The sequence below is a fragment of the Trichechus manatus genome, unplaced genomic scaffold (genome assembly GCF_000243295.1).
Source record: "Trichechus manatus latirostris isolate Lorelei unplaced genomic scaffold, TriManLat1.0 scaffold00084, whole genome shotgun sequence".
Classification (NCBI taxonomy): domain Eukaryota; kingdom Metazoa; phylum Chordata; class Mammalia; order Sirenia; family Trichechidae; genus Trichechus; species Trichechus manatus.
In genome coordinates, this window is record NW_004444020.1 from 10313375 (window position 1) to 10326852 (window position 13478).

The 13478-nt window shown below is 45.4% G+C and overlaps 1 protein-coding gene across 1 annotated transcript in view; it reads right to left on the minus strand.

The window, feature by feature from the left end:
• DZIP1L (DAZ interacting zinc finger protein 1 like) overlaps positions 1-13478 on the minus strand; it is a 49207-nt gene that overhangs the window by 1990 nt on the left and 33739 nt on the right. Inside the window, exons 8-11 of the mRNA XM_012556979.1 lie at positions 9042-9072; positions 7877-7930; positions 3625-3758; positions 2661-2853 (exon numbers count right to left, since the gene is read on the minus strand). Coding sequence (XP_012412433.1) covers positions 2661-2853; positions 3625-3758; positions 7877-7930; positions 9042-9072 — 412 coding nt within the window. The remainder of the gene's footprint in view (positions 1-2660; positions 2854-3624; positions 3759-7876; positions 7931-9041; positions 9073-13478) is intronic.

The window sequence follows — 13478 nt, forward strand, 5'->3', positions numbered from 1 at the left end:
CCCCCCCCCCCATCCAGATGTCCTGCTGCTGGCCTGACTCCAGTCCCTGGCTGGGACTGCCAATTCATCAGAGACCAGGAGGGCAAGCCAGGTGTCCCAAGGTCATATCATCATTACAGAAGACAAACAGGAGTCAGCCAGCCTCAAGAGGAGTCCAGCAAGTCTGCAGCTCACCACAGAGGTCCTAGAAGCTAACCTCACCAAGGCCATCTCCCCTCTCTACCCATTCTAGCTGCAGTCATTGGAATGCGAGCAGCCTTGCAGAAGGCTCTGCTGCCACCAGAGGTCACCATAAGACCACATGGGCCTTCAAGGTCCCCCCACAACCTCCTCCTCAAGGCTGCCTGTGGCAAGACAGTGCCAAAGACATGTTATTGGACACACCCTCTCTTGTTTTTCAAACTGCATCAAGACCCAGGGAGGGGTCCAAGATCAGCAATCTTTTTATGGAAAGAGAAGAGGAGAGAAAGTGTATTACAGAGAGTCAGAGTAAGTACTGTTCCATAAAACTCTTATGTGTGGACTCAGTTACAATGTAAAATGCATTTCTTACTGTAGTTCAAGGTCAAAAACATTTGAAATACACTGCTCTCAGAATGCATTTTCAGAAGCAGACCTCAGAGCATCTTCAGAGATTGTCATTTCCCTGCTTCACAGAGGCTTCAAGAGATTAAGGGACTTGCTTGCCCAAGATTCCACGGAAGTAAGTGGTAGATGCGAACCCAGGTCGTCAGTCTGCCCCAGTTCTAGAGCTCTTGCCACTGCCTTTGCTACACTGCACAGCCTTGCTCCAAAACAAGAGAAGAGGCACTGTCTGAGCCTAGATGGGAGAAGAGCATTAGTATAGCACTTGTGGGACCCGGAAAGGGAGCACATGGTCATGGAGCTGGAAGGCTACAAAGTCTGCCTTAAAACCACAATGCTTACCTCAGACCTCAGTGGTACCCCCGAGTAGGCAGAACCACAAGGCAGGTGAAGGGAGACAAGGCAAACGGCGGTCTCTCACCCCCTGCTTTCTGACCACGGAACAAGGACTGGAGGGGGAGGATGGCACCTAGAAGAAGGAAGACCCTTTCCTTTCTCTTGGAAGCTGGGACTTGGAGGCCATCTCCATTCATCTTCCCCAAGTCCCTGGTCCCTCCCTCCTCTGAGCTCCCACCACCCCTGTGCATGACTCCATCACAGTCCTAGTCTACCTCATCCTGACTGGTTGACTGGTTTTCCAGGGGAGGAGCAGGTCCTGGCATAGTCAGGTTCAGCAAACACTGTACTATGTGAAGGACTGAATGAATGAGTGAAAGTTTGAGCAAATAAGCAGAGAAATACAAGCTTAAATTGAAGTGTGAAAGACAAGTTAGCAACCAAGACAAATACCCTTGAAATGAAGGAATTCTGCCTGAAATTTCTGTGCAAGACCAAGAATTATCCTTTCCTTAGAGATTTTAAGGCTGGAAGTTTAAACTAAATAGGACAGAGTTTCCCAGATCATCGACACAATTTTTGCCATATTCTCATACCACCTGTCCTGTTATCTATTTAACATTTTTATATAAAATGACACTACTTTTAAACATAATATACCTGATTTACTCTTGTCCAAGTAGTAATTTCCATGAAATCACAGGATTGATATACTAGTAATGTTTTTTAATTCACATGAAGAAAAATAACAGTTAAATTTTAAAAATACCAGTCCATGTACCGGTTAAAATCCTCTCTCATATCCCCACAGATACATGGACCACATTCAAGGAAAACTCCTTTGTGTGAAGAGCTCGGTCTGCCTAGACCTAAGATGACAATTGAATTGACCTCCTTCTAGCCACACATGTTCACAACTGACAAGACACTGTGAGAGGAGCTGGAGCATCACCCTGCATGAGAGGACCCAGGCCCACTGAAGCCTACCAGTGGATCTAGGAATCCTCTAGGAATTGGGGCTCTCACAAGTTCTCTAGCTCCATAACCTCCTTGAGGACAGACACTCCAGGGTCCTTATGCATAGACTTGGGCCTTCCTTGTGATGGCCCCCAGGAGCAGGGACAAGTGGCAAAGCAGCAGCTGTAGCCAGGCCCAGGAAACCAAGCCTGAGCTCTGAGGATCTGCCCACACAAAGAACTGGCCCAGCCTCTCATGCCCTCCCATGGTTCCGAGAGGAGGGAATAGCTGCACTCTGAGGAAGTTTTCATTTGCTTTATATTTGCCACCACTTGCAGCCTCAAGGCTGTCAGGCCTTGGGCCTACCTCCCAGCACTAACACACTTGGTTTATAGATCCAGAAATGGGATGAAGTTGCACTCTGGGAGAGAAGCTCAGCTTGTGGTCAAAGAAAGTAAAGCAACACAGGATTTAAACTAAGTGAGGCAGCATGTCTAGTAGAGAAGGTCCAGGGGTGACCACAAGTTCTAGCTCTGGATCTCCTTCCAATTCCCTGAGTGACCCTGGACACATGGCTCACGCCCCACCCTAACCCCTGACTCGGTTTTCCCAACAAGGGCTTTTAGACTCAGTAACCTCTAAGGACCCTGCCATCTTGGACTTTCAGAGCAACGTCCCTCAAGGTAGGCAGGGATCACATCCTCCTCCTGTGCAAACAAGCTTTGGTGAGAACTGGACCCTCCCAGGGCAAAGCCCCCAAGCAAGCCATCTCCCCAGCTTACCTGGAGGCTTGCCATCTGGCTGGGCCACCATGGCCCCGTTCTTCAGTCTCTCCTTCACTCTGCTGGTAGCTTCCTTGACAAGCTTTTCCCTCAGGCTCAGAAACTCAAAAAACATTCCAGCCTTCTGCTCCCGCTGGGCTCTTAAGAGCGTCTCCAGATGTCTGAGAGTCTGAACAGAGATTCCCTTTGCATCCTCAAAGAGACAGAAGTTCACCTTTGGAGACAGGGGCTCCCCTTCTTCTTCCCCTAAGCCCCTCAAATCTGTTGCTGCTGACCAGGGAGTCACTGTGACCAGCACCTGATGCTTTCTAGAAGGGCACCAAATGAGGATCAGAGTAGGATGAGCACTGTTCCACCTGTTGCTGGAAATGTGATAGCTCAGTGTTTGCAGGCCCATCAAAATGTGCACAGAAGGATAATGTAAAGTGGCTGCATCACTTCATCCACATCACAGCATAAGGGATTTAGACTGGACATGCTTTTCCCCCACCAACCAGGTTGTAGGATGAGAGAGACCACAGCTGGCTCCTTTTTGTATCCCCAGACAATACCACTGTGCCAGACACACATCAATGGCTGACAATGTTTGAAAAAATAAACTGCAAAAGACAGGAGCCAGGTACCCTTCCAAAACCTATTGAAAGTTGCTTGGACTTTTGACATCTACTCATCCAAGGGTCTTGGGAGGCATCTGAATGCAAGATGAATATTTAATCAAGTTTTGAAAGATTTAATCAAGCCTGAACATAGGGCCAAAACTAGGTTAAGCAGCAGTAGAAAAAGTTAAAGATTAGGGAGAAGCTGTGTCGTGGGTTTCTATTCCTGGACACCAAAGGAGCCCCGACTAGAACACATCAGATGAGCGAGCTTACAGTGTAAAGGGCAACGAATCATTGTCAGCCTAAGAACACCTTGTATCTAAATTGTAGGTATCGGCCCTTAAGATAGTAGCCCTGGAACTTACCCTCTGAATCCCCATGCTTTCCAGTTTCTCCTCCAGGGTGTCCTCCAGGAGTGGCCTGAACTGCATTAGCAAGGTTGGGTTTAGCCTCAGAGCTGCCAGCACCTTCTGCTGTCCATCTTGGGAGTTCAGCAGATCTGTAGCACAAGATGATCACTGAGGTCAGCCTGGACATCTGACACCTCCATTTCCAAAGGCCCTCTGCACCCACCTGGCCCTCGCTCTACCCATGATACCGGTCTCAGGCCTGCGAGCTCTGCCCAAGTATCAATTGCTGGGTCAGAAGCTGGGGCGTTTCTGCTCCTGGGTTCCATTGCCTCAGACCCTCCACCCACCTTCAAAATTCTCTTCCCCTGCAGGTCTGGACTGCCAAGATCTGGGCTTAGGCTGCAGATTAGCTTGGCACTTGAGCACTGACAGCAACTAGTTGCTGGTACTCCATTCTGATCCCAGAATGCAAGCCCCACCATGGCCACCACCCCATCATTATGCTGGGTTCTGCTCTGGTCCTGGGGATAAAATGATAGACAGGAATAACAGGTCCCTGCTCCCTTCAAGTTTACTGTCTAGAACAGTGGCTCTCCCTCCAACTTTAGCTCATATCAAAGTCACCTGGGTGTGGATTAAAAATGCACATTCCCTGGCCCCACCCCCAGAGAATCTAATATTGTAGGTCTGGAGAAAGGCCCTGGAACCTGCATTTTAACATGCCCAGATAGTTCTGATAGAGGTGAGCCACAGACCACACTTTCAGAAATAGATCCAGAGGGCAACAAAATAAGCAATTACAATGAAATGTGGTAATTGCTACACAGGAGCAGTCCAGGGTGAGTCAGAGAAGGCTCCCAGAAGCACTCCTCAGGTCCAAGGGGCAGGGGTGGGGCTCACTGGTTAGAGCTGTTCCCGGCCCTTTCATTCACTTAACAGACATTTACTGAACAGTCAATGTGTGGACAAGACAGTGTTGGATGCTGGGACACAAAAGAAAACCATCTCTCTTTTCTCAACAAGCTTGCAGTCCAGGGTGGTGAATCCCAACCCTGGCTGCGTACTGGAATCACCTGGGCCCCATCCTAGGCCAATTAAATTACATCAGAATCTCTGAGGGTGGACTCTAAGCTTTAATTTTTCTAGAAAAATACTCCCTAATATTCTAACAAACAGCCAAGCCTCAGAACCAGTTGTTCTAGGCCAGTGTTTCCCAAATTTCAGTACCACCTGGTACAGATTCTCAGACCTCACTCTAGACCTGCTGAATCAGGAACTCTGGGGCAGGGCCCACAATCTGCGTTGTCACAAGCCCTTCAGGTGACTCTGATGATGGCTCAAGTTTGCAATGAAGCAGGGGCCCAGCCTTAGATGTGCATTGGAATCACCTGGGGAGCTTTAAATACTACCGCTGCCTGGGCCCCCACCCCTAGATGTTCTGTGTTAATTGGTCTGGGGTGTGGCGTGTTTGTCCAGTTATTTACAAGCTCCCAGGTGATTCTTAATGTGCAGCCCATTGTAGAAAGCCACAGTCTAGCAGTGGTTCTCAAACTTGAGCATCAGAATCCCCTGGAGGGCTTGTTAAAACAGATTGATGGGCCCCACCCCTGGAGTTTCTGATTCAGTTTGTGTGGGATGGGACCTGAGAATTTGTGTTTCTAACAAGTTCCCAAGTGCTGCCAGGGCCTGCTGGTCTGGGACTGCACTATGAGAACCACTGTAAGGGGAGAAGTAGGCAAGCACAGAAACAGCCACAGCACAATATGACAAGTGAGTGAGACTCCACTGTAAGGGGAGAAGTAGGCAAGCACAGAAACAGCCACAGCACAATATGACAAGTGAGTGAGACTCCACTGCAACAGAGCAGGGGCACGGCTGGAGTCTCCCAACTCTCCATCTTAGACCCCTCCTCTCTAGGAGTTAGGTTCCTAGTTTGTTAGGACATGGTTCATCCCACCTGCAGACCTTGTGTTACTCAACAGAGAACCTCCCTAAAAGTGACATGTAACTCTAATTTTTACTACTATATTCCAATGGTAAATGCACTAGACAATTCACCATTTCAAATATTTGAGGGAAACAGGGATTTGACCATAAAAAGAAATGAAGTACTGATATATGCTACAACATGGATGAACCTTGAAAATATTATGCTAAGTGAAAGAAACCAGTCACAAAAGACCACATAGTATACAATTCCATTCATATGAAATGTTCAGAATAGGAAAATCTACAGACAGAAAGTAGATCAGTAGTTACTATGCACTAGGGCTGAGGGGAGGTGGGAGGATAAGTGTAATAGCAAAAGGGTATGGGGATTCTTTTTAAGGTGATGAAAATGTTCTAAAATTGACTATGGTGATGGTTGCACACATTTGTGAATACATATACTAAAAACCATTTAATTGTACATGTTAAATGGGTAAATTGGATGGTATGTGCATTATATCTCAATAAAGATCATGAAGATGGCACAGGACTGGGGAGAGTTTCATTTTATTATACATAAGGTTGCCATGAGTCAGAACCAACTGGACTGCAACTAACAAAAACAACAAAGTGGATAGAATGGGAAGTGAGAAATTGGAGATGGCAAGAATAGACAATGTTTTGAGTTTTGCTGTAGAGTGACACAAAGAAATGGAGTGGTAGCTAATGGGGGAGAAGAATTAAGTATTGTGAATGCTGAAAAAAAAATATCTGAGGACAGGGACAGGAGGAGACTGATTAAATTAATTTTTGTTTATCTGTCCAACAGAACACTGCAAAGCTCTGGGAAAAAAAAAATTGAAGCAGCTCTATATAAAGGAACATGAAATGATTTCCCAGATAAGTTGCTAAGAAAATAAATATCTGTAGGACAGTATGTGTAGAGTGCTCCATTTGGGAAAAAGGAAAGCAATGTGCTTATATTTGCACAGAGCATCTCTGGAAAGACACATGAGAAAACATTACCTAACAGTGGAATCTCTGGAGAGGAAACTGGATTAGCAGAGCAGGAGGGAGACTTGCTTCTCACTGTACATCCTTTTGCACTACACCTACTCCTAACTTATTGACTATCTTGTTATCTACATTTCACATTTACGGCAAGAGTAAAAAATCTACTATCCAACTATTTTGCGCATTAATGACATAGTCTGGCAGTAACAAACGCCAAGGTGCAAGGCGAGAGTAACACTGGCTGTGATGGTTAAGGTTATGTGTCAGCTTGGCTGGGCCATGATTGTCAGTGGTTTGGGAGTTATGTAATGATGTAATTTGGCAGTTATGTAATGATGTAGTCATCCTCCATTTTGTGATTTGATGTGGTCATCCTCTATTTTTGCATAATGTCGATTTTTGCATAACAATCCAGTCTTTGGAAACTAACCATGTCTATAAGTGGAATGGGTGTACTCTACTTTTTTGCCAAGTGTGTAGATTACCTTCTCAAAATATAAAGAAAAAATTATATTAAAAACACCCTATAATGAACTCTTTGGTCACACAAATAAAACCCCTCCTGGATGTGTCTGTTGGGTAAATGAAATTGTCATATAACAGCCTCGCTTGAATGGCAGGCTCCGGTCAGTAGGTTGGCCTGTGAGCACTTTCTGATCTTTCCACAGGAGTTTCTTCTCCTTGACTATCCTGGGAGCTCCTGGTGGTCAGGGAACATGTCTATTTTTTTTTTTTTTTTTTTTACTGCTCTTTTGTAGTCTCTCTCAATATCTGAGTGAGAGCTCTGTGAATCAGAGTCAGTTACTCAGTGGGATGAATAAAAACATTAGGTACCCAGTGTTCCAAAGAGGGAGCGGGAAGGATTCCTGTACATTAGTTAAGTCCTGCATGATCTGCAACACTTTCACCACAGAAAATAAAACAGCAAAGGCCATTTTTAAGCCAACACAATGGGTTCTCTTCCACTGCTCTGGATAGTACCAGGCAAGAGGCAGTGGGGCGGGCATGGCGCACAGGCTATGAATCAGGCACTGCTCCTAATCCTGACTCCTCCACCTACTAGCTATGCAACTCGGGACAAGTTACTGAACCTCTCTGAGCCTGAGTTTCCCCATCAGTGAACCAGCAGATTGCATATAAGTACCTATGTGTAAAATACCTGGCACATATGAGGTGCTTAAGAAATATTTATTTCATGTTCTTAGTTCCCTCCATCCCAGTGTCAGACGTTCAGGTACAATTAAGTACAGACAAACTAAACAATGAAGGAGGCAGCAAATCTGTTTTCTGCATTGGACATGCAGGTAAGCAAAGGAGGCCCCACCTTCCTCAGAAGAGTCTTCCTCTGTGCCTGCAGCCCTTGGCCCCTGGAGGGTCCCTGGGGAAAGAAGGAACAGTTAACAGTTCTAGTGCCTCAACTTAAAGAAAAGTGTGCAACACTAGGTGAGTGCTAGCCAGAAAGAGCAACTCCTCCAGTCATTTCATCTTTACCAGAGACAGGCAGGATGGAGCAGTTGTCACAACCACGGACCCTGGAGGCGGAGAGACCAGAGCTCACATTCCAGCTCTGCCCCTCACTAGCTGAGCATGACATAGCAAGTCCTTGAACCTCTCTAAGCCTCAGTTTCCACATCTAGAAAAAGAAGATAATACTGTCCACCCCACATTAAATCATGGGGACAATGTAATGAGACAATGAATTGGAAGCACTTGGCAAAGCTTTTATTAGTGGTACCATTCTGGCTCCAGCACTAAGGAAGTTGGGGCCATAGGAATAGTGCCTCCCTGAACTGATTGCAAGGCTAGGAAATGAATGTCTAGCCCCAAGGCAGGGATAGGAGAGACATGTGGGTTTGTAAGAAAGGACAGGACAGGGGAATTAGGGGTGGAGTGTGGAGTATGGGGTTTCATAAGGGGATGGCCAGGGTCCTCCAAGCAGAAACAGCCCACTGTGAGTTATTGTGTACCTTTAGATGCCAGCCCCTACATTCCATTCCTCCTCCACCGCCACCCCTCCCCAGCACACCAGAGTACTCAAGAGGAGGAAAGTGCATATGACAAACCAGCCACACCTACATGGATTTGGGGTCAACTTGCTACACACTGGGAACAAGATAAAGACGTGGCCAACTCCGCAGCCTGAACCACAGACGTGGTGACTTAGAAAGAGCCTGTTCCATCAATCACCATCCCCAGTATCTCATCCTTCCTTATTGTTTCCACTACCCTACAGAGGAAAGCAGGCTGGGCAAGAAATCCTGCTGGCTGTATGGAAAGCCTTCAATGTAAATGCCAGGCTGGAGCTCTGTCTGTCCCAGAAGTTAATGTCTTCTCTCCCTCCCTCACCCCAGCTGGTGAGCCAGACACCACATGTCCCAGAAGCTGTTGTCACCAAACCCCAAACTATAAATACATTGTTCAGGGATAAGAGGGGATAAGGAGCCCAAGATAGCAGCCAAGGTTGTTACAAACCCCCCATACAGACTTACCCTCCACCTTCCTGAGGGACATGGTCTGGATCTGCAAAGAGATGGAACAGAGCAGGTTACAGGCAGCAGAGAATACTGTCAGAACTCCGCTCTGAACAGTGGGTCTGCTTAGCACAGTGATGAAGGGACAGCCAGTTTCTGTACCACCCACTGGGAGCCAGAAAGAGCTCTGAAGGTACCAACCAAGCCCTCTGCACATCTCCTGCTGTCCATATGTGAGAGGGGGTGGCACCAACGCTGAACACTGGCAATCAGGAGGCATCATGTTCCATTTTCCCAGGTACGGAGATAAGAATGCCCCTCTTCAGAGAGGGATTGTGGCTTGCAGGGTGGGAGCCCCATGCTTCCTGGCACACAGTGAGTGCCATTGATAATGATTAATGGAAAACTGCCAGGGCAAGGCGGAGGCTCCCCTCCTTCTGAGCTGCGTGTTCCCCTGGAAGGAAGGAGGGCAGACAGTGATCTCTGTAAGGAGGCACAATGTGGATATTTACTGAATTGTTGTTCAATCTCCCTTTTCCAGGAATTGCCACTTCCTTTCTCCTTCTACATGGCTGCTGACAGAGCAGCCGTGCTGAACATGACCTCACACCACAGCTGTAGTTGACTGTCCAGATTTGGGTCAAGAACTCGAGACTAGTCACTAGGAGTCCTCATATATGGAATAAACAGGATACAAACCATAATTATTAATACACAAACACCAGAAGATAAATGGATCTTCTGAAAATTAAACACTTATGTTCATCAAAAGACTTCACCAAAAGAGTAAAAAGAGAACCTACAAACTGGGAAAAAAATTTTGGCTATGACATATCCGACAAAGGTCTAATCTCTAATATCTATAGGAAAATTCAACACCTCTATAATAAAAAGACAAATAATCCAGTTAAAAAATGGGCAAAGGATATGAACAGACACTTCACCAAAGAAGACATTAAGGCACCTAACAGACACACGAGGAAATGCTCACAATCACTAGCCATCAGAGAAATGCAAATCAAAACTACAATCAGATACCATCTCACCCAGACATTACTGGCAGGAACCAAAAAAACAGAAAATAACAAATGCTGGAGAGGTTGCAGGGAGATTGGAAATTTACACACTGCTAGCGGGAATGCAAAACAGTACAATCATTTTGGAAAATGATACAGTGCATCCTTAAAAACCTAGAAATAGGACTTCCAGGCAACATGGTGCTATAGGCAGAAGCACCACACAGTCCCTCCACAGCAAAGATCCGAGAAACTAAGCCAAACAGAGAAAACAGCAATCCTGAAACCCTAAGCATCAAATGAAAAGATAAAGAACTCAGCCAAGCACTGAATGGAATAAGAAACTGACTGAGAACAGAGAGTGAGGAGAGGTACATGCAGAGGTCTCCTATCAGCTACTGCAGCACAGATCCACCATCTTGGACTCCCATCAGAGACCAGCAAACAGGGGGTACGAGAAAGCAGCAGGAGACAGAACAACTGGTAACCAGTGATATACGCTTTCCCCCCTCCCACCCTTCTTCACCCTCACTTGGCCTCCTCTACTTCCTGCAGCCACAGTTTCTTGGCTGGGAAGCATCGGCTTCATCCCAGTGTCACTTGGATTCCACCCACCCGCACTGGCAAGCTCCCTAAGTGCCATTTGTTGGCTGCTGGTGTTGCTTTTTCCGCTCTTTAGATTTCTTCCTTACCTCTCACCACCTCCCCTCCTTTCTCTCAAATACCTGGCTCCGTGTGCCATCTTTGCTTCTTCCTGAAAGGCTGTGAAATGCTGCTTGAATGTGAGACTGCTTCCTGGCCTGTGCTGCCATGCTTTTGGGATCCCAGAGCTTTTTGTTTGTTTGATTTGAATTGCTCATTTGTTTTCTTTTTCTTTTCTCAAATTGGGAGACCATTCTAGCTGGGCAGTACCGCACGGGTTGGGACCTAAGACCTCAGTTTGCACAGACGCGCAGAGGGATCCCTGAGAGCATTTCTTTTTTCTTGGTTTTTTGGTTTTTTGGTTTTTTTTTCTGTTTTTTGGGGGGTTTTCTTGTTCTTTTTTTAAATTTGTTGTTGTTGTTGTTTTCTTTTCCCTCTTTTTCCCTTTTTGTCTTTCTTAATTACTCAGTTTCTCATCTTTCTATACTTTCCTTCTCTTCCTGTCTTCTTAATACCTGGCACTCAGTGACACCTCTACACCTTCTAGTCAGGCTGTACTTCACGGCTTGGGAGCAACTTCTCCAGACCTCGTAGCTGCACCTGTGGGATCCCTGGGAGTTCTGCTTTTCTTTTTTCTTTCTAATTTTCATTTATTCATTTCTTTTTTCTTTTTTTTCTTCTTCTTCTCCTTTTTGTTTTTCTCCATTTAATAGTCTCTCATCTCTCCACTCCAACGGCAAGCTCTCCTAGCACTCTTTTTTGTTTGTTTGTATGTTTTTGGCTCCTGTTCCTCTTTCCCCTCTCTCCTCTCTCCCATACTCATCTTAGCTCCACACATCACAATCTCTCCCCTCCATCCTGCCTACCTGCACCGTGCACTGAACATCACACCACCAAGCAGCCAAGGCACGGCCCACTGGAACCTGCCCTGCACTGATTACCGGCCCACCCTGGTGGCCATAGTAAGTGCCACAAACAACCCATCACAGCAACTCCTCTTTAAGCTAGACCTGCCCTGCTGTATCATATCTGAGCAACTGACCCTGCCAATTGGAGAAGGAGGCAATACGTATCATACCCACAGATGAGCAAACAACAAAGAAAACACAGCCCGCCTGCTCAGACATAGCCAAATAAAACCCAAAAAAGGATGAAACAAACAAATCTACAATCAGTAAATGAGAAAAATAACTATCAAATGCCCCGAAGACAGCAGACAATATCAAAACATTTACAAAAACAGGACAGGATGGTTCCAGCAGGTGTCCAAAATAAAACACCAGATGACTTTCCAGTAGGAGAAAAGGCACTAGAACTACCTGATAGGGAATTCAAATCTCTAATATTCAGAGCTATCCAAGAGTTGAAGCAAAAAGCAGACAAAAATGAGGAAAAAATAGACAAATTCATGGAAAAGGCAGACAAATTCATGGAAAATACAGACAAAAAAATGGAAGAATTCAGGAAAATAATACAGGAACAAAGTTCCAAAATAATTCACAACTATAAATCATAGAAAAACAACAATTAGAAATCCAAAAGATAAACAACAAGATTTCAGAAATGGACAGTGTCTTAGTTATCTAGTGCTGCCATAACAGAAATATCACAAGTGGATGGTTTTAACAAAGAGAAGTTTATTTCCTTACAGTAAAGTAGGCTAAAAGTCCACATTCAGGGCATCAGCTCCAGGGGAAGCCTTTTTCTCTATGTTGGCCTTCTCTTCAGTGTTCCTCCGGACTAGGAGCTTCTTGGGGCAGGGACCCCAGTCCAAAGGACACACTCTGCTCCTGGCACTGCTTTCTTGATGGTATGAGGTCCGCCTATCTCACTGCTCACTTCTGTCTTTTATATCTCAAGAGATTGCCTCAGGGCACAATCCAGTCTTGTAGACCAGGTCCTGACTTACCAACACAACTGCCACCCATCCTCCCTCATTAACATCATAGGGGCAGGATTTACAACACATAGGGAAATCACACAGTACCAGGAATCATGGCCCAGCCAAATATATACACATTTTTGGGGGGACGTAATTCAAACCATGACAGACAGTGTCATATAAGGGCTGAGGAGCAGGTTTGAAATGACAGAAGACAGGATCAGCGAAATTGAAGACAAACACTTGGATACAACTCTGAGGAAAAATCAGAAAAAAGAATGAAGAAAAATGAAGAGACACTGAGAATTCTGTGAGATACAATAAAAAGCAAAAATATGCAAGTGAATGGAGTTCCAGAACAGAGCAAGAAAACAGAAAACAGAGAGGATCATTGAAGAACTGATGACAGAAAAATTCCCCAATATCATGAAAGATGAAAAGCTCGCCATCCAAGAAGCCCAACGAACCCAGTATAGGACAGATCCCAAAAGAAAATCACCAAGGCATATCATAATCGCACTCACCAAAACCAAAGACAAAGAATCCTGAGAGCAGCTCAAGAAAAACAAAAAGTCACATACAGAGGAGAAACAATAAGACTAAGCTCAGATTATCGGCAGAAACCATGCAGGCAAGAAAGTAATGGGATGACATATATAAAACCTTGAAAGAAAAAAATTCCCAGCCAACAATAATATATCTTGCAAAACTCTCATTCAAATATGACAGTGAAATTAGGACATTTCCAGATAAACAGAAATTAAGTGACTATGTAAAAACCAAACCAAATTTACAAGAATTACTAAAGGGAGTCCTTCAATCTGAGAACAAACAACTTCAGCTCACAGGCTGAATCTAGGTAGCAGGATCTTACCAGCCAGGTATCAATCTAGGAAATGAACTCTCAAGGACTAT